At 41.2% G+C, this 19,365-nt stretch overlaps 1 protein-coding gene across 1 annotated transcript; it reads right to left on the bottom strand.

Annotated features, from left to right (window-relative positions):
• Window positions 1–288: 288 nt before the first annotated feature.
• grm2a (glutamate receptor, metabotropic 2a) lies at window positions 289–18,755 on the bottom strand. The gene is made up of 5 exons (XM_076110612.1): window positions 18,228–18,755; window positions 7,361–8,198; window positions 4,909–5,972; window positions 892–1,069; window positions 289–362 (listed from the first exon to the last, which is right to left on the bottom strand). The coding sequence occupies exons 1-5, from the start codon at window positions 18,753–18,755 to the stop codon at window positions 289–291; spliced, it is 2,682 nt and encodes an 893-aa protein (XP_075966727.1).
• Between the last annotated feature and the right edge of the window lie 610 nt (window positions 18,756–19,365).

The following is a 19,365-nucleotide window of genomic DNA, read 5'->3' as shown; positions in this document are numbered from 1 at the left end:
AAACGTCTTGTATATATTACATTTAACAGATTTACTATAATTTACTCCATTGTTGCATGTAGAATCTTCAATAAAAACGAGGGCTATATGCGACTTTATTGGCATCTCATTTCAAATCGCTACGAGTCAAAGAACAAAATAAAATAATTGGGACATCGTACTCACAGCACTTCGAGGACAACAAAGTCAGGACGATCGTCTGTATGACCTCTTTAATATCTGAGACACCTGATTCAGGACTAGTGATTATATATATTACAATGCTTGGTAAAGGAACTCAGCTGACGTTCACAAGGAGGACGTTGTGGAGTCCACCACCTCTCGTCCGTTACACACTGTTGGAACAACATTGGAGGCTGATGCTGCAAAACGTTAAAAAAGAAGTTATTTTTGATTAAACAAACAATATAGCTACAGAATATAACATATTCCACATGGCCCTGCTAATCCTTTCTCACTGAGCTACTCTACTGCTTACAGATGCATCAGCAGTATGATCATCAAGTAATGAATTATATGAAATTAAGTTACGTGTGTTAACATCATAATTTCACTTAATTATTCTGAAACATTGGTTTTTTTTCCCCAATTTATGGAAATGACAGAAAGATTCTGTATCTTATGTGGTGGAAATGTTCCAGCTGTTTGTTTAATGGAACAAAAGAGGCACAGACAACCGGTTCATCCCTTCTGGTTTGCCTGATCTGAACCATGCATGATTTAAGGTAAAGAGAATACAACGGCTAGTGTTAGAGGTGTGACAGAAACACGGAAGTAGTTGTGAATGATGTCATAACGTCACATCTCAGTTTAGTTTTGAGTAATGTGTTACTGTTTTTGGCAATGAGCTTAGCAATGGCTGCAACAATGCTGTTGTGCCTCAGGTGGTACCTTGAGAGAAAGTGGAGCCTGGGCCAGTGGTGACGCTGAAGCGGGTGGTGGCCACTCTGAGAGTGCAGACGTTCTTCTGCGGCTGGAACAGGATGATGTGGACCTTTGGAGCGAAGAGGCAGCCCAACACCACTGACCCACTCAGACTGACTGAGATGCACATGGTGGTTGTCTGCACCTGGGAAAGGAAAGAAAGGAGAGAATTTCACAGATGTTCCTCAGTGATACTCAGTCATTTGCAACAGAAAAAGAAACACATTTCTAGATTGCCAAAATGTTGAAAGAATTCCTAATCACCATCAAAAGCACCTCCTAATTTCACACCAGTGCCAGCATTCATATATACACACAGCTCGAGTGTTAACATTGATATTTTTCAGAGACATTTTTTGGGGGTAATTTAAGTGTTGGTTCATCCATAAAGCTGACAAGGCTCTGGCAGGGGGAGGTTCAAAACAACCAGAAGGTGTTAAAATAACTCTACTGGTATATAAGCATTGGATCAGGCTGAGGGACATTTTGCTGTACAAGAGCATTCATTTATATTAGAAAGGGGCTCAGTAGTCAGAAAATAATTAATTGAGATGAAAGACATGTTTTGTATTTCAGAATAAAAGTCAGGTGCAACAGAGGAGGAAGGAGCTGGCTAACAGCTGGGATTGCTAAAGAGAGGTGTTAAACGATCTTCTTATTTCCCTATCAATCACCTGCTTAACTTTCCCTCCTTTATCCCCTCACTCGCCCACATCTTGCCATGTGTCACTGGTCTGCTCTTTCATTTCCAGTCTCCACACAGATTTCTTTTTTCTTTTCTTGGATAACAGGATACAGCCCAGCATCGTGTGGCGTGTAGCAGGTGCATCCTATTTTCACAAGGCACAGCAGGTGTCTGTTTTCACCCTGAATGATAATGTTAGTATTAAGATAATGTGGGCACCAAGTATTGCACTGTGCACACTGTATAAACACCCATTACTTTAGGCAGGCATGTAAGTGACACAAAGTGAGTTTATCAATTTCTTTTTAAAGAATATTGTTTAATTATCTTATATAAATGTTTATAAATGTCTTACTCTCTTACAATACATAATTACTAGTTACTGTAATAGTATTCAACAATAGATGACACATTATATGAATATAGGGACTAACTGATTTATAGATAATTATTTAATATTCATATAGTTGATAAAATAGTTTGCAACATAGCGGTCACTGACTGACAGTCGTAGTGTACCATGTAAATATGAAACAACTACGTCACTGAATTAATCTCTGTATTTTGACATGTATTGGAGATTGCCATGTGCAATAAATTCAACATTAAAATACACCTCATGTCACCTCTGAAATACAGCACACACACTAATGCGTTTAAGTCCTGCGTTGAGATGTTAATTTAAATAAATCGACCATTAACTCTTTTTCTTTACTGTCTATCTGACCTGTATATTGGATACGTGGAATAGTGGTAATATACAAAGGAGAAGTGACAGTTAGTGCCTGATAATCTGAGCATCAGGCTCCTCTACTTAATTCAGAAATAGTTTTGAATAAAACTGGGGACAGAGCTGCATAGGAATGACCTGTTAAGTGGTTTTAATAATTCACAAGATGTTGCTTTGGAAGAGCAGAGGACAAGGAATCTGCCTTTGCAGTAATATTTCTCGAGATGAGTGTGGAGAACAGGATGCAGAGCATAGCTATTATGGTCTCTGCTTGTTCCTGTTCACTCTTTTACTATATTTTACGAATACAGCACTGCTGCTTCAGATATAAATAATGTCTGCTGTTTTCAGGTAGCTTTATTCCTCCAGAGAACCTCACAGTGGAGATGAGATTCCTCTTTTTATTGGGCTTCGTGCTGCACCCATATTGAAAAGCTTTATTTGATGATACAGCAACAAGTCAGCCTTGGTAGGTCGACATGGACGTTGAATTGATAAAACCCACAAGTCATTCACTGATGTAAACCAGAGTGGGATTTGCTGAGAAGTGTAACGATGTTGTTAATCTGTGATTAGACATATGAGTGAGGTTAATGAGCATGTATTGTAAGAAGAAAAAAAAGAATACTTGATTCACACTGTTTCATAAGCTGGTCTAGATAATGTGCCGCTCTAATTGTATTTCCTCCACTAATGCACTAATGCTAGATTTATTCCTGTATATTCTGTCGAGAGGGACCTCCTGGTTTAACTCCTTTGTTTAACACCATGAGAGATGATACTGGCACTAAAACAAAAACTGAAATACTCAATGCTAAGTCAAAAGAGTTTAACTGAAGGAGATTGAAAATGATTTAGGAAAGGTTGGTTCCCAGACAGATGTTGAAAGGATCTGTTAATGTGACAGGCAGCGGTTGTACAGATCACAGGCAATACTTCTCTGTATTTTCGTAGTGTTTGTAGCCTTCAGTGTTTTCAGTGCTGTGTGTTTAATCAGTCGTGTTTATTGCTGAGATGAGATGACCAGCGCTGGCATATGAGGAGAGCCCTCTCCCTTAGGGTGCATAGAACATCTTCAATATTTCATATGCTAATCAAATGTGTTATTCATGGCTCTGTAGTATTTAGTTTACTTTAACATTTCATGACAGACCACAATCAAATCTGTATTTGTTATTCAGCTGGAGATTTGCATCAGAAGTGGTGTAAAACTAGGAGAACACCAGAGATTTGTCCCTCCCAGTGAAAAACTAGACACTGTGCCAAGTCAGTGGCTTCAGTAATTATTTATCGGTCAAAGGGGAGCTCTGCGTCTAACTGATGAGCCCGTTCTGGCTGTGAATTGCTCTCGTTGCCTAGAGGGCCTGGAGGAAGGGTTCCTCTGAGCCTGACTGGAGTCCCAGGACAGAGGGCACAGCTGGGACTCAGCATCCCAGTCTTTCACACTCCATTCCACACAGCTACGCACAGGGACATACAGGGACGTTCAGTCCTCGTGGTCTTGCGTTCCTGCTCCATGTTTCTGCAGAGGCAGATGTGTCAGGGGATTCCTCTGTCAATTTCTCCCTTCTGTCTCTCTCTCTCGCTGTTGACATCCCAGAGGAATAAATGCCCACGACTCAGGCCACCCTTTTCTCTGAAGTTCCATCACTTCACTGTACAGCATATTACTGTGTCTACAGATCACCATCAGCATTCATTCAGCACGCAGGGTCAGAGACTGAACCCTATCTATCTATCTATCTATCTATCTATCTATCTATCTATCTATCTATCCATCCATCCATCTAATGTTTTTTTCCTCATAAGTAAGTCAGTGTGGATTGGTACTGGGGGAGATTTACCTTTACGTAAATTAGAGGCACTATTGTGGGTGGAGTAGTTTCAAATAAATTATTTCCAGGCTTACTTTAAGTTTAGTTGCAAAAATGCTCGTGGTGAAGGGATACAATTACTTCCTGTGAAGGAGCTGCTGTGTCTTCCCTCCATTTCACTTGTTCATTTTAACCAATGATTGACTGTTAATGTGTCTTTTGTTCCTAGAAAACCTAGAATACGTGTCGTCAAAACGCTGCGTAAATCATACCACCACCAGAGCAGGGTTGTTGTTGTGGGGAGACTAAGACATTAGGCGGGCTGTTACACTTCTCCATGACTTGAGCATCCATATTTTATCATTTACTCTCACTTCATTAATATTTAAACTTTAAAGGTAAAATAAGGCTGTTAAAGTTGCTATCTGGGGAGCACCTGCCAATCTTTACTATGCAGGTAATTATGAAGTATTAAAGCAATGCAGTAATAGAGAATATGTATTTCAAAGAGCCGTGGGCAAAACAGACACGGCTGACTGCTGAATCAATACTAGCTGACATTAGTTTGTGATTTCATGCATACAAAATCAAATTGAACACCAGAAGAAGTCATTATCTGCTAGGATAGTCTTCTCAGATTGAGACCCTAAAGCTATTCGAACTAAAATTGTTGTACAAATTAACATTTCATTGATATGAGAAACGTGTTGTGATTATTATGTGCTCACTCGTGAAACAGGTGTAACTTAACTCACCCTGTAGTCACTGGCAGTAACGTAGAAGATAGGCTGGAAAGCCAGCCAGATGATGCAGGTGGTGTACATGGTGAATCCAATGAACTTGGCCTCGTTGAAATTCTCGGGGCATTTGCGGGTCTTGAAGGCGTAGACAGTGCAGAGGATAATGAGAATGCAGTTGTAGGTGAGTGACATGAGCATGCTGGAGTCCTTGCTGTTACACTTGAGGGTGACCACGTCTCTCCTCTCCGGGCTCACTTCCTTTCTCACCCCTGGGGTCTCCACCAGCAACCAGACCACCACCACCACCAGTTGGCAGGAGATCAGACCACCACAGATGGCAACCTGGGAGGCCGGGCTGATGAATCGAGGCCGCTGTGCTCCGTCCTTCACCCCGCTGAAGATCCGAGCAATGCGATTGGTCTTGGTTAGGAGGGCTGAGTAGCACACAGCAAACGAGGTGCCTAAGCCTAGCCGACGCAGTGTACAAACTGCCGTGGACGGTTTGGCAATGTAGATGAAGGTCATGCTATAACACATCAACACTCCCAGCAGCAGAATGTAGGAGAGCTCACGGCCACTGGCCTTCACCACGGGTGTCTCATTGTGTTTAAGGAAGAGGCCAATGACGAAGAGCGTACACATCATCCCGAGAAAGGAAATGGTGACGGGTCCAATGGCCCAGGCATCTTCCCAGCGGATGTACTCCTCAGGCAGATCATAACAGCCTGTCAGGTTGGCCAGGGGCCACTGTCCAAAGCTGCAGTCAGCACAGGTGAACTCATCCTGCAAATACTGGTAGGACTGACACGGGATACAGATCCAGCAGCACACATCTCCAGGCTGCATACTCTTCACCTCGTTCTTCCTGCAGGGGTCACTACACTGGGAGGTTGGGGGAACCTGCCCAGCCCAGGGGATCTGGCTGGTGTTCAGGATCAAGCTCTGAGCCCAGTAGCCGACATTACGGTAGACATAGCGTCCATCTTCTTTGTGGTAGTGGAAAATATTGTAACGGCCAAGGCTGTCACCGAAGGCATCAAAGCGGACTACATTCTCGGTGTCTGGTGGACGAAATGGCGCTGAAGGTGAAAAGAAAACAAGAGATTGTAAGACAATATCAGATATAAGAGGGTCATTGTATGGCAAGTGCAACTACAATATAAAAACTCAAAGTGAACATTTGTTAAATTTGGGACATACTGTTTTGGAGCGACAAGATTGTGGACTATAGAAATAGAATAGGAGTAGAACAGACATAAAAATGTTTTACGTGGTCATTTGACTCGTTCAAAAGAAAATGGCGATTGCTGTTTATTTTTATGATGACAACACACATCGGTTGGGCCATAAAGTGTTGTCGCACCTCGCCGGGATGAGATTGAAGCAGAGGTACCGATAGACCCAGCAACCCACTAACCAGCTGTTGTGCTCATTTTCTGTAACCAGTGTAGTGTTAAAGCATAGCGGAATTAGCAAGCTAGCTAACTAGCGGATGCAGGCTGGTTTGATAACTCCACTATTTGCTTTTTGCAACCAGAAGTGACATGAGAGGGTGGAAAACATGGACAACTCCCAGACGAGACAACTCTGTGATAGCGACCTGTCAATCACAAGGTAGCCATGCACTAAAGCGTACTCTGCTTTATTGTCTATTTTACTCGGGATCCTAATTTACTAAATGAACATCATGCTGTATTGAAGAAGACTTGAAAACTAGCGATTGAGACCATATACTCCTGTTTACCATGGTAATGAATTAAGTGAGCAGTAGAATCATTTTTTTCATAGATTTCTGTTCAATCAGACTTCTTTGAGTAGTGAGTAGTCGCTCCCTTATGGTACAGAAAGAATACAAGTTGAGGGCACATCCGTATTGGCTACACTTTTCAGACCTGAAGGTTGCCACCTAGTTTCAATGTCAACGGTACACATAAAAAAAGCTACTGCTCTGACAATATATACATTTATGATCATTATATGATAATACAGTCATTACATTTACTTTAATTTGTTAAGAAAAAAACGATTTCTGCATACGTTTAGGATATAGTGCCAAAAGAGCTGCAACTGACAATTATTTTAGTTATTGCTTAATGTGCTGATCACTTTCTCAATGCATTGAATTTTAAAGAATAGTGAAAAATCCAAGGTGACATTCAGATTTACTATAATATGTGGAAAAAACTAAAATATCAAATCTTGAATTTTGAGAAGCTGAAACCAAAAAAATGACTGGAACAATTAATCAATTATTAAAATTCATTTTATATGAATTGGTACAATTAATCGAAATTGATATAACCTAATTTAGCAGCATGAGTAGGCCTGCACTTGTGGAAATTAACTTATATTATATTGAGGCTTTATACAGATGACAGAAGAACAACAACAACAAAACAGGAAACATGAATATCCATATCTTTTAAGCAACACTGTAATAATACTAGTTCATTAAGATTTTACTCACCCTCAAACTTGACCTTGAGAATGTAGTCCCTGTAAAACTTCCTGCCGTTGCCAGGTTTAAGAGCCTCACACACCTTGGTGGAGTTCGGGCATAACGCCTGTCTCATGTTATGTAAGGCAGCAGCCATTGCATAGACAGCATTCACTACAAACATGATCTTGGATTCTGGCTGAAACTGAGCCTCGCGCAGTGAATGCTTCCCACAGCCCAGATCATGGAGGTTGCATTGGAACTGGTTTTCCCAATACTCTCTGAACCAGGGATTCCTGGTGTTGTTGTACGGGTGCAGGGCAGTGAAGTAGTCATTAAACTGGGGGATCGGATAGGAAGCCAGTTCGATGGTGAACGCCCCGTCGGCCACAGCCTCACTGCCTCTCACCACACTCTCCTGCGCTCCCCAGCCATCACTGGCCACCCAGGTGAAGGAGACATTCATGCGGTTGGCTGCCACCAGCAGCTCGCGGGCGTCTTCGCTGCGCGTGAACAGGATGACCACCTTGGCGTTGGACTTCTGCTGCAGGGAGCGGATCACGTTCTCGTAACTCCAGCGGCTCATGGAGCGGCTCACCTTGGCGGAAGTGGCAATGCAGATCTGGCGGGCACGAGCCTCCTGCTGGAAGGCGTCAATGCCAGTCTCACCATAGTCCCCTTCTGAGGCCACCGTCGATACGTACGTCCAGTTGAAGTGACGCAGGATATCTGCCATGGCCTTGGCCTGGTAGAAGTCAGGGGGCACGGTGCGGGCAAAGAAGTCATAGCGGGTCTTGTCGCTGAGCTTGGCACTGGTGGAGGCATAGCTGATCTGAGGGATTTGGAAGAGTCGCAACAGGTTGGCCACCTGGAATAAGCAAAAGACACTATAATGATTATGTTTGGATCAGTCCTCACACGGTATCAATAAACCGCAAGGGTACTGTATGTTTTAATATGCATACCATTATGAAATATTAGTTGGGAAACTGGCAGTTACCCACAGAAAGTATACATCTGCCAACTGTGGGATTTTTAAAATTGCTTATCATTTTATAAATTAATAAAATTGGCTACCCATGTGTTTTTCCCTGGCAGATGCAATTAGTCTCACCCCATTCAGTCTCTAATTTCTTCACTGGATCCCTGCTGGGTCTTTCACAACTTAACTCTCCTGCTGACTGAGTGGCAAGATCCTGCATTTAACAATTATTGGGATTGCCAATTTACTGTTCTACGAAAATGAACGCATTTTCAGGAAGGTCTGGCTCTGCTTTGGAGAGGAGAGAGAAGTGGCAGGCAGAGACAGAGAGTGGTTGAGGGCAGGGATTTGAAAGTGAAAGGAAGTCAAAGTATCAAAGAATCTTGAAACTTTGCATTTTCTGTGTAATCGGTTTTGTCAGTGTCGGGACACTGCGCACAGTGTGCGGAAGCAGATTTTGCTTCAGGCACTTCTGTGGAAGCCTGAGGGTGAGCCGGTCTGATCGTTAAAAAGGATGCCAACCTAAATGTGGTTGACTTTAATGCCAGCTCTCACACCAGCACATTCATGGCACAGCATCTTGAATACCAATGCATCATTTCTGAGAAAATCAAAGAGGAATTTCACATTCAAAGGCAGTTTAATTCATCAGTTTAATTTATAGCACAGAATACACTTTTACATTAGAAAGTGCTATTTTAGTGGTATGTTAAAAAAAAGAGGGTAATTCCATCTTCTCTCTTTTACCCAAATACTTTTCTAATTGTTATAATAATGTATTACTACAAATGATTCAGTTGTTGTAGGAGAAGAGTCTGTGTGTGAACTGTTTACAAGAAGCCTTTCAAGGCAGATCAACCCTTCCAGGACAATGTTATAAGGCCCACCATCTCAGTTATATCTGTGTCTTGAAAATTAGCCAGCAGTTTCTAACAAATGATATATGACTTTGATATGTGACGGAAAATTTTGCAAAACAATGTTGGAATGCTGAGTGTCATGTGATGCTTCATTCACTGTACTGTGAAAATTACACAGTTATTTTGGGGAATCACATAAAGGCTCCTCCACATTTTCTGGATACATTTTTGGAACTGTAATATAAGTGTCACCTTATATGATTATACCTCACTTTATTTGTATGATGTAGGTGCATAGTGTGTCTGAAATGCCTTTTATATATTTCTCTCTCTATATATATGATGTAAAAAAACTTCTTAAAAGCCACACACACAGCTATTTAAACAAGTTCTTCTGGCAGCCTGTGCAAATTGCAGGTGTCACAAAAACTGCTAAATTATTTGTAGTGCTGACTAACAGCTAACATATTTCAAATACAAACCAAATGCACCACACAAACAGACAGGTCAAGTCAAACAGGATAAACAGACACTTCATTGATTAGTATGTACCTTCGCTGAAAAAGAGGGCAGTACACTGAGATATCACAATAAAGCTTGTGTGATATGCCTCGATGGATATTAATCATGTGGTCTTTTTTATTCTGCAGGGTCAGAGAGATGAATATTAAATGAGCCAATGGACCACTAGATTTATTGGAATTAATGAGAGAGGACGTTTCACAGAAACATTAAATGCAACAGCACAATCAAGAGTGACTGGACTCAGGGTTTTTTTTACCACCATCCAAACAATGTCAAAAAAATTACAAAATTACCAGTTCGACATAAGAGATATTGCTTACTCGCCTGCGGCGGAGCAACTGAAGACGAAATGGAAATCTAGATTGTTGAAACACATGAGTGAGCATTTCATATCAGTTAGAAGGTTGCCTTCCCCTGAGATTTTCAGGTCAGCTGGAGAAACCCTGATTATGCAGACAAGCTAATAACCACATTTCTACATAAACCTGCCCCCCTTTCTTAAAACGCCTTGACAGCCTTTCTCAACATGTGGCGAAACAGCTGGCAGCAGCAAATTCACTCTCTTAGGAAGAGATCAGAATATGATCTAAAGTGGCATGTAAACACTATATGATTAATCATTTTCACGTCACTCAATTCTATATTAAAAAGTGCTAAACCAATTCCCGGTCTGATAATTTATCACAAGGGTTTTCTTTATAATTCCCTCTGATTGCATGTGAATACTTTTCATACCAAAAGATGATATTGTGGCCAGTCAATGATTTGGATTTAATTGTGTGAACTTCGAGTGAACTAACCTATTCTTTGCTTTCAACATCCACAAATATGTCACACAACAAAGCATTGAACAACTCTCACTAGACACTATAATAGAAGAATGGATGAGAAAAAAGGGTAAAAAGGGGATTCATTATATCATCATGTCATTCCAAAAAATGCCAAAAATGTTTTCTTTAATTTCTCATCTGCTTTCAATTTATGTTCAGAAAATAGAAAGTATTATGTTTGAGGAGCTTTGCCTCGATAGGATAAAAGTTCTTAAGTCAGAGTTAAAAACTGTTAATCAGAAATATCTTTTCCTTTTAACTATAAATATAAATAAAAATAAAAAGACATGAAATACTCCGTTGCAAGCATTCAATCACTTACTTAAGTAAAAGTACAAAAGTATCAGCATCAAAATATGCTTAAAAATACCAAAAGTAAAAGTATTCATAATGCAGAATGGCCCATTTCAGAATAATACATACTATATTATTTGATTATCATTATTGATGTATTAATGTGTTCATCACTTTAATGTTGCAGCCGGTAAAGGTGGAGCTCATTTTAATTACTTTATATACTGCTGTGTAATTTGATCTATAATGATAAATCTTAATTTATTAGCTGGTATACTTTATGTTAATAATCTAAATGTGCAAAGTAACTTAATTTATCGGATAAATCTGGTGGAGTAAAAAGAAGATTTAGAAGAGAAGTATGAAGTGACATTACATGGAAATACTCAAGTAAAGTACAAGTACCTCAAAATTGTAATTAAGTGAAGTACTTTAATTAGTATCATCTTAGATGATGGTTAGAAACATGTGCTAACACACAAACAGATCTGGTGGAGATCATTTCCAGCCTGATACATCTGCTTGAGGATGATTAATTAGATGCTGACTGAACAGTGAGAGGTTTTAAATAAGTTATCACAACTTCATAAAATTGCTGTGGTTGACATTTTGTTCACTTTAAGGAGGGCGGACACATGGCTGCCGTTGGTTTTAAAACAAAGGCAAGTCGGAAAGGCTGAGAGGGCTCCTGTAGGGAAGATACAAGAGGTTCTGGTGGGATTTGAATCCAGGCCAGTGAGAGTGCATGTGATTCTTAAGCTGAAGGTCTTAACCATCTCAGTGCGTTAAATCTGTTTTGACAAAGAAGGCACAGAACACATGTTCTGCAGATGCATTACCATATCCGCAGATGCACATGTAAGTTGAGGTACAACTTAGCATTAAACATTCAAAGCAGAAGGACTAGACAAACGGAATTCTCTAGTTGTGTTTATATGATCATTTTTACAACACAAAAGTTAAAAAAAAAAAAAGTCAATTTTGCTGAAATGTGGCTGTGCTCACAGAGGTAAATGAGTAATTTCTCTTCAGGGTATTAAGGGAGCTCAATGCCAGTTTAGTAATCCACTTACATGTGGTTTATGGAGGTTATAAAGCACAGTGCCAGACGTGTCACCAATACAACAGGCTTATTGGAAATCATTATATAGATGGGCACATGGCTTATATGAAAAGCCACGACCCTGCCACCTGCCAAAGCCTGTGACTAACACATTGTGAGTGTAGATACCAGATATCAGGAAGCAGATGTGAAGATATGGATTCCATGACCAAGACAGTGACCATGTTCTTCTTTTCCACCACTCATGATCATATATGATCTTTGTCATATATGTCATAGGCTTATTGTTTGCCATGGAGGAGTGATGCACCTTTACCCAGGGACCCCCTGGATATAGTCACAACTGCACCAGGATCCTCACTCAAGAATAGCAACTGTAACGGGTTCAAAGGAGCACAAAAGTATTTGAGCTTAAGATACTAGAGGACAAGAAGAGCTTGAGGAATAAATCGCATGATATCAGAAAAGCTGAGCCAAAAGAGGGAGAGGTGTGCAATGCTTTAAGGGTTTATATCCTGCAAACATTGCCATTCTGCAATTTGCGCTCAGGGGGTTGTTGTGTCTTCCTGCCTACAGCTGCAGGTTTTAAGGAGGCTGTCAGAATAAGTTTCTTGATTTGCAAACCTCATAGCTATGCATGTATAAAGAGGGAGACAGCCTATGTAAACTTTAGTTATAGTTAATTTAGCAATCGCAAGTACATTTTGTTATTTCACCTGCTGACAGTCAATGTCTTACATTATCAGTTACTACAAAAGGCACTCATATGACATGTATGTTATAGTTGTTAATTAATTCACTCCATTTGCAACCTGTAACATAATAAGTCATTAAGATGGTTTGGTGTCAGTTACATACTTATTTATGTATAAGAACTCTTTTTGTTATCCTTAGTTTGAGTACCTTTGTGATATTTGTTGTTTATTTAATGTGTACAGTACTTAAAAGACCCAAACAGTAGGCATTTTTTTGTCTTTCTCATTACAAAGGAAGGACAAAGGAGCTTTACAGATATATAATTAACCATAAGGGGATTCTGAACACCAACAGATTCCCAAAAATCTCATTCCACCTTGTAGGAATTGTTGATTATTGATTCTTTCTAGAAAGGCTGAACTGCAAGTGTGTGTTAAAATGTCACTGTTAGCCACACGGTATTGCTTACAGTCTCACACATCTAGCTATAGCGATCATTCTGCATCAGGCAGCACCTTATTTAATTAAGAACATTAAGAAGTAGCCCAGTGTGGCTTTGTACTGGAGGGTCTGTTACTGAGCAGATTACTGTGAGAGTGGTTTCCTTTCAAGCAATGGGAGCATACAGGACCTGGTAGCTGCATTTGACACCGAGACACCGAGTAACAGGATGTTCTTTTTAGCTGTCGTATACTGTTTTTATACGTATACCCCAAAGGCACCAGCCAACACCTTGTGCTGAAATTATTTAGACTGCCCATGTGAAATGTCAAAATACAGTTGTAGAACAAAACATAGAAGCTATTTATATGTCACAAAAACTTGATAAAAGTCCATACATTTGTATATCACAAGAAAATTACCAACATAGGGTTTTAGTTTATAGAAATATGTTACTTTTATGAATGCCGGAGGTGTACAGCAGATTAGAAATTAGGAATAGGAATGTGAGGCATAGTCAATTAACAGATCGAGAGATATACAGGAGCACAGGAAATAATAGACTAATAGAGAGTGTTCTGGTCCAGGAAATATTAGGCCTACTTTGTAGGAATGTCATGATTTTTTCTACATGAAAAGCCCATCTGCTCTTCCCAGAAGACTGTCTCAGTGTGCTTCTACAGCAATAACACTGTATTCCCAGAGCAGCAGTCCTGAGCTCCACTCAGTATCACACATATACGGGCCACTGCAGCGCCTGGAAACTCACATGCAAACACATCCACGAGCAGCGGACATACACGCACATACAGCGCATGCATAGTGTGTACTCCAGTATGCACTGGATCATTATTAGTTTATTTCTTATGAGTTAGTTGCTTGGCAACAGCTTTAACAGGGTGGAAATGTGAACTGTTGGATACCTAGAACAAGGATGTTTTTTGATCAGGTCCTGCCCCCTCATCCTGCTGGATAATATGAATCTCCTTTATGCTGCAGTAGTCTTTCAAAGCCCCCTTGAGTCACGCAACCCTTCAGAGTATACCACGTTTTAAGCCATGGCTGCGCTTCCATTCATTTACTATAGTAACACAGCATTGACGGGTGCCTGCTTCCTCTTTGACGGTGTGCATTATCGTGTCTTTATTGATTCTCTTCTATCAAACAAACATCACAGACATGCTCAGTGCGATCCACCAAGAAACTTGTGTAAGATTTCAATTTAATCTAAAAGCTTGTTAATAACCTGTTACACCTGGTAGCATGTTTCAAGTCAAAAAATCCACGGAGCCAACCAACCAAATTGGGGTTCAGCTGAATAACAGCGTGGTGCTGTTCATATCTGATATCTGTGCAGTGGTCATGATATGTATTTTAAACTGCACAAACGGTGAGTTAACTGCCAAAGCACTGAATAATCCAATCACATGTGAATTATTTACGAATTTCGGGAGCACGTTCTTTACTTTAACCATGAATAATGCATTTTCACTGCATGGCTTTACTGATACGTTTCATCAGTATTGTTCTCTCTGGCATGAATTCTGTCATGTGTGTGTATGTTTAAATTCTTTGTATGACTCATATGTGCTCCAGAGATTGGCACTGTCTATCTACAGATGAAGGCAATTCTATAAATAGGGTTGTTGGTGGGGGGATAAAAAATGAGATTCTTGATCTCGCTGAAAGCCCATAAATTTACCTTATTATTCTGCAAGGTTTATTCTGCAAATGTCAAGCAATATTAGAATCTATATCTTTAAATCCCAGCATGCATCCTTGTGTGGGTCTACACCTGTCTCATCAGTAAAAAAAATGACCAGATCTCAGATTGTCGGCTAAAATATTCCAATTTATTCACGAACAATTTTCATTTAACAATAAGAGCTTTCATCCCTGGAAAAAGCCAGGTTTCATCCCAGACAGCGATTTCTGTGCGTTGCTCTGAAAAATTGTAGTAGGTTGTTGTCAGATTGGATCCAGAAATATCCTCTAACTGTGTTTCATGCCTGAGAATAGTTCTTTAGTCTAGAGTTTGAGTTTTTTGACATTCCAGAGGTGTCGCACCCTGGCGACTGATGTTTCTCCTGGGGGAAGCTCTCTAACCAGTGAGTCATATTCAGCAGCACAGCCCTGCTGTTGGGGTAACACAAGTGGAGTCCCTTCCATGTATTAGTCAGAAGCCGGCCTCGAGGCTTGATGTTCCTGGACTGTAATTGTGGAATATAATAGATCTCTGATTAACCCACGCCTTTAGGACAATTTAAGGCTATAAAACAATTTAAGGCTATAAAACAGCTCTATCCATAAAAGTACACTTGATGCAGGCTGACAGTGTTTTGAAGACTGTTAATGATTAAAGCTTGCTTTCAGTCTGCAACAACACCACTGACTATATTGTTCTGTAGGTTAACATGTATCTTGTCAGTGCTGCAGCTTTTCACACATCAATAAAGATGCCGCATGTACTGAATTTGTCATCACAAGGTCATTACTCTCTTTGCACTGATAACCTTCTCTTTAGATAGACCACAGGGAAGATGTTCAAGACTAAACACTCGAATCACATGAATATTTCGACGAGTAGATTCATTGAAACTGTCCAGATGGCATCACAGACTTCCCTGTGACTGTTTAAGATACAGGCTTTGATTGTCAAATGGTTTGTGATGACTCACTCCATCTCTCCCCCCCCCCCCCCCCATGATCATATCTGCCTGTCACTGTCTCAGTGTTTCTTTGAAATATGATCTCTCATTCAATATCTCTGCATCCTCTGTGTGCAGGCACACCTCTGCCAAACTACCAGACAGTCCGGCAGCAACCACAGATGGGGAAGACAGGACTTAGCCTGTGAGAGCGTCATAGAACTTCGCCTCCACACTTAACTCAATCTGTGCCCATGTAACGCCAGCATGGCTAGGCCTGCAGCCAGATCCGCCCCCATATCTGCGATTGTCACACCACAACACCAGCGGCACAGCAACGCGCTCCTTCTTTGTGACAGATTTAGACAGCACTCAGCTTTCTCACCACCTGTCAGTTCACCGCGTTCAAACGTGTCGCCATGGCAATAAGGGTCTTTAAACTAACATTGTTAGTTGTCCTGTAACTGCCTTGCCCCTAGGGTGAAATACGCACATCTGACTTTCCCCGCCTGCCGCTCACACAGAAGGGCATGCGTGGTACCCTTTCACACAGCCAGGCTGGTTCACTCAAAGGTCTGACTGGCTATATATTATGCACAAACCAGAAAGAAACAAAGGACAGAGACATTGTGTGGAGATGGTTTCTGCAGAGCAACAACCAGCGGCAGCACAGAAATGCCACACATTCACATGCCCCAAATGCATATCTTAGTGTTGTAGCATTACCCCCGACAATGCAGATACACCTTGTACTCAAGGGAACATCTCACACTGCAAATATTTAAAACATCAGGAAGAATAGATGCGTGGCAAGGAAGTAATCCATTTAAAAAAGCAAGAAAGTGATTTGAAAAAAACAAGTTATGAGCTAATTCACCGTTAAAGAGACGAAGTTGTCTTCAATGATCAGCTGCTCACCAAAAAGCTAAGAGAAGGTTTGAGAGCTAGCAGACCTCATAACCAAACTGCATTACAATATAGAGGATTATTCATGGTGAGAAAGGGAAATGTGTCCTGTGGTGCGTTCCTACTGATGAGGAAGATTCAGTGAGAAGCTAGGGCAGACCTCAGACCTCAGGCTTGTAATAGTACATCCATAAATAACCACAAGACAAAGGCACTCTCTGAGGAGCCCAACTTGCAGGGTTTCACTAAAATTAAAGCTCGTTTATCAAATCCTTTATATCCAAGCTGTCCTTTTCACCAGGAATCCCAATATAGGTGCTCTGAATCCTCGTCTTACATCGTTTCCCAGAGAGTCTCTACCTGTTTAATGTATCATTGCACTCTACTTCATGTTTGCATTGTGTTTTGTCAGCAGGGAGACCAAAACATGTGTTTCACAGAAAAAGGGGATGTTTGCAGAGTTCCTCTAATCTTGGAGTATTAAACCTAAGATACGGTAGCATTTAATTAATCATTTAAAAAAAATAAGTAGATATAACATTTTGTTTTCAACACACTGCTTCAAACTTTCTCTACAGTTAGTTACTCTACAAAGCATGGACACCTTTCCCTCCAAATATTTGTATGGCAGCTATTCAAAGTGATTAATTGACATATCAGTGCTAACATGTCCACTGCTGGCTACTGTTTTCTACAAATCATGACTAAAAAGTATGGAAGGATGCCACCGCTAGTCCTTTGTCCTGAAGTACCCACCTGGAGAGCTCCTAATAGCAGATAGATTGGTTCCTACAGTTTCTATGGTTTATCAATGATCTGGAGCCAATTATTTTATTTCTGGATGGGAAGAGGTGTGTGTCTGTCTTTGAACAAGATATCTGGAACATGAGGCTGCCCGTCTCGGGTGAGGTGAGCCACACTCTTCATCTGAGACAGCAGACACGGTTTTCTGGCTGACTGAGCCAGGATGACGAGTTTTACTTAATGCTTTAAGGCATGTATATTTGTGGGTATTTACAAATCTCGGTTCCATTTGACACACCGTCTCTTTTCTCAATGACTTGAAATTACACTGATGTGGCAGCCATGTCACAGCTGAACATTTGGAGACCCAATTAGCAGAACTTTCATCGCGTCAGCTTGAGCGAGGCCAAAGGAGCACTGCTGCTGAGAGTAATCATGCTGTCACTAGTCATCCTGTCATCCCTTCTCGAGCACAACATCTGTAGCATGTCTGCCTCTGACAGAATTGCTGCCGAAGTGTGAATTACCGGGAAAGAGGAAGAGATCTTCTAAATTAGATCAGCCAAGCACACGGGCGTACAGGTAAACAGATCCTCCTTGCGGAACCGATACTCATTAAGTCCCTGTGTTAACATCTCGCAGGGGGTAATTGCACATGGTACTTAAGTCTAAATGGACAGTTATATTGCTATCCATCACACTCTCGATCTTGCTTGTGCTCTCCCCTCTCTCTGTCTCTCTCTCAGGAGCTGCTGATAGTTAAGTACACCTTTTGTAATTGCACTGTCTGACATAATTAATGTAGCTTTTTACCAACTCATTTCATGGCATTAAACAAAGATGATCTTCAACAACAAATTGAAACTCAATTAAACTATTGCAGATAGACAGCCCACATACGTTCCTACCTGAATGGAGACATCACTGTAGGAGCCTCCTATGACCCCAGAGATAGCCAGAGGGACGTCATCGTGGATGGCATAGGACCCATCGGGGCACGTGTACTCACTGTCATCCACTTTGGTGAGGGAGGCCCTGACGAACTCCAGAGACTGCTCTAGAGCGTAGGTGTCCTTGGAGCAAGTGTCCAGTATATGAGCTCCCAGTCTGATCCCAGGCAGGATGCGCTCGTTCTTGTTGATTTCATCTAGTGCCAGCAGCATGGCCTCCAGTCTCTGGATCCCTCTCTGAGAATTGATCTTCCCACAGTCCTCTACTCCCTCACCCTTCTGGTGCACAGGGAACAGGCCGCCAATCATCAAATCTCCTTCCAGTGTGATCTCCCTCTTTGAGTCAGTGTTATAACCTACCACAGGCAAACCCTGGGGAGCCTGGGCAAAGAGGGACACACATAAGTACAGCAGGCTGATGTGGGACAGCCAGAAGGGTCGGGGCACAGGGCGCACCCCCAACACGGGGGATTTCCCCAATGACATATCCCTGGGCAAAACAAAGTCACCGTCCTGCTTGTGGTTTCTGGTCAGCGTTTAATTGGCTTTTGATGACGGCTCTGAAGAAAAGAACAGTAAGGCGCAGCAGCACCAGATCTCAAAGCACCAAAGTTTTTATTCTGACAGAGGCCATTTACAGCATCAGCCCCATCCTCTTCGTCCTTCTCTTCTTCAGAGTTTTTTTTTGTAGATTACAGCCTGCAGATCAAAGAGAGAGAAAATCAGTCACAGCCTTTGAGGTGGAGTACAATGATCCCTTTGTCTCACACACATCGTGTCTGCCAGAGACTGACTTGTCCCATGGAAATATTTGACATCATCCGCACAAGTGAGTAAATATTTGTTTCCTTTTTGATGATGGATGTGATTTGCAAGATAGAAAAATAATTAAGACAGGCCATTAGCCACCACAACAGGTATAAGCTAATCAACAAGATGAGTTCACCATCAGAGCAGGGTGTGTTTTATTTTTGAACCCCCTTTCTCCTCCTGTTTCATTGTCTGACTGACCTCAAGTTACTTCCCTTCCAAGGCAGATGATTGTGCAGCTCTTTTATAATCACGTGCACATGCTCCTGTACACCGAAAGTCTACA

The sequence above is a fragment of the Anarhichas minor genome, unplaced genomic scaffold, assembly GCF_050575085.1.
Source record: "Anarhichas minor isolate MPS153535 unplaced genomic scaffold, ASM5057508v1 ptg000043l, whole genome shotgun sequence".
Lineage (NCBI taxonomy): Eukaryota > Metazoa > Chordata > Actinopteri > Perciformes > Anarhichadidae > Anarhichas > Anarhichas minor.
This window is presented reverse-complemented; position numbering and strand designations above follow the sequence as displayed.

Coding starts and splice junctions, on each gene's coding strand:
- grm2a (XM_076110612.1), bottom strand. CDS start 18,755: ATGTCATTGGGGAAATCCCCCGTGTTGGGGGTGCGCCCTGTGCCCCGA. Junction 8,199..18,227: donor ACAGTGATGTCTCCATTCAG/GTAGGAACGTAT, acceptor TGCTTATTCCAG/GTGGCCAACCTGTTGCGACT. Junction 363..891: donor AGGCTCCACTTTCTCTCAAG/GTACCACCTGAG, acceptor AACGTTTTGCAG/CATCAGCCTCCAATGTTGTT.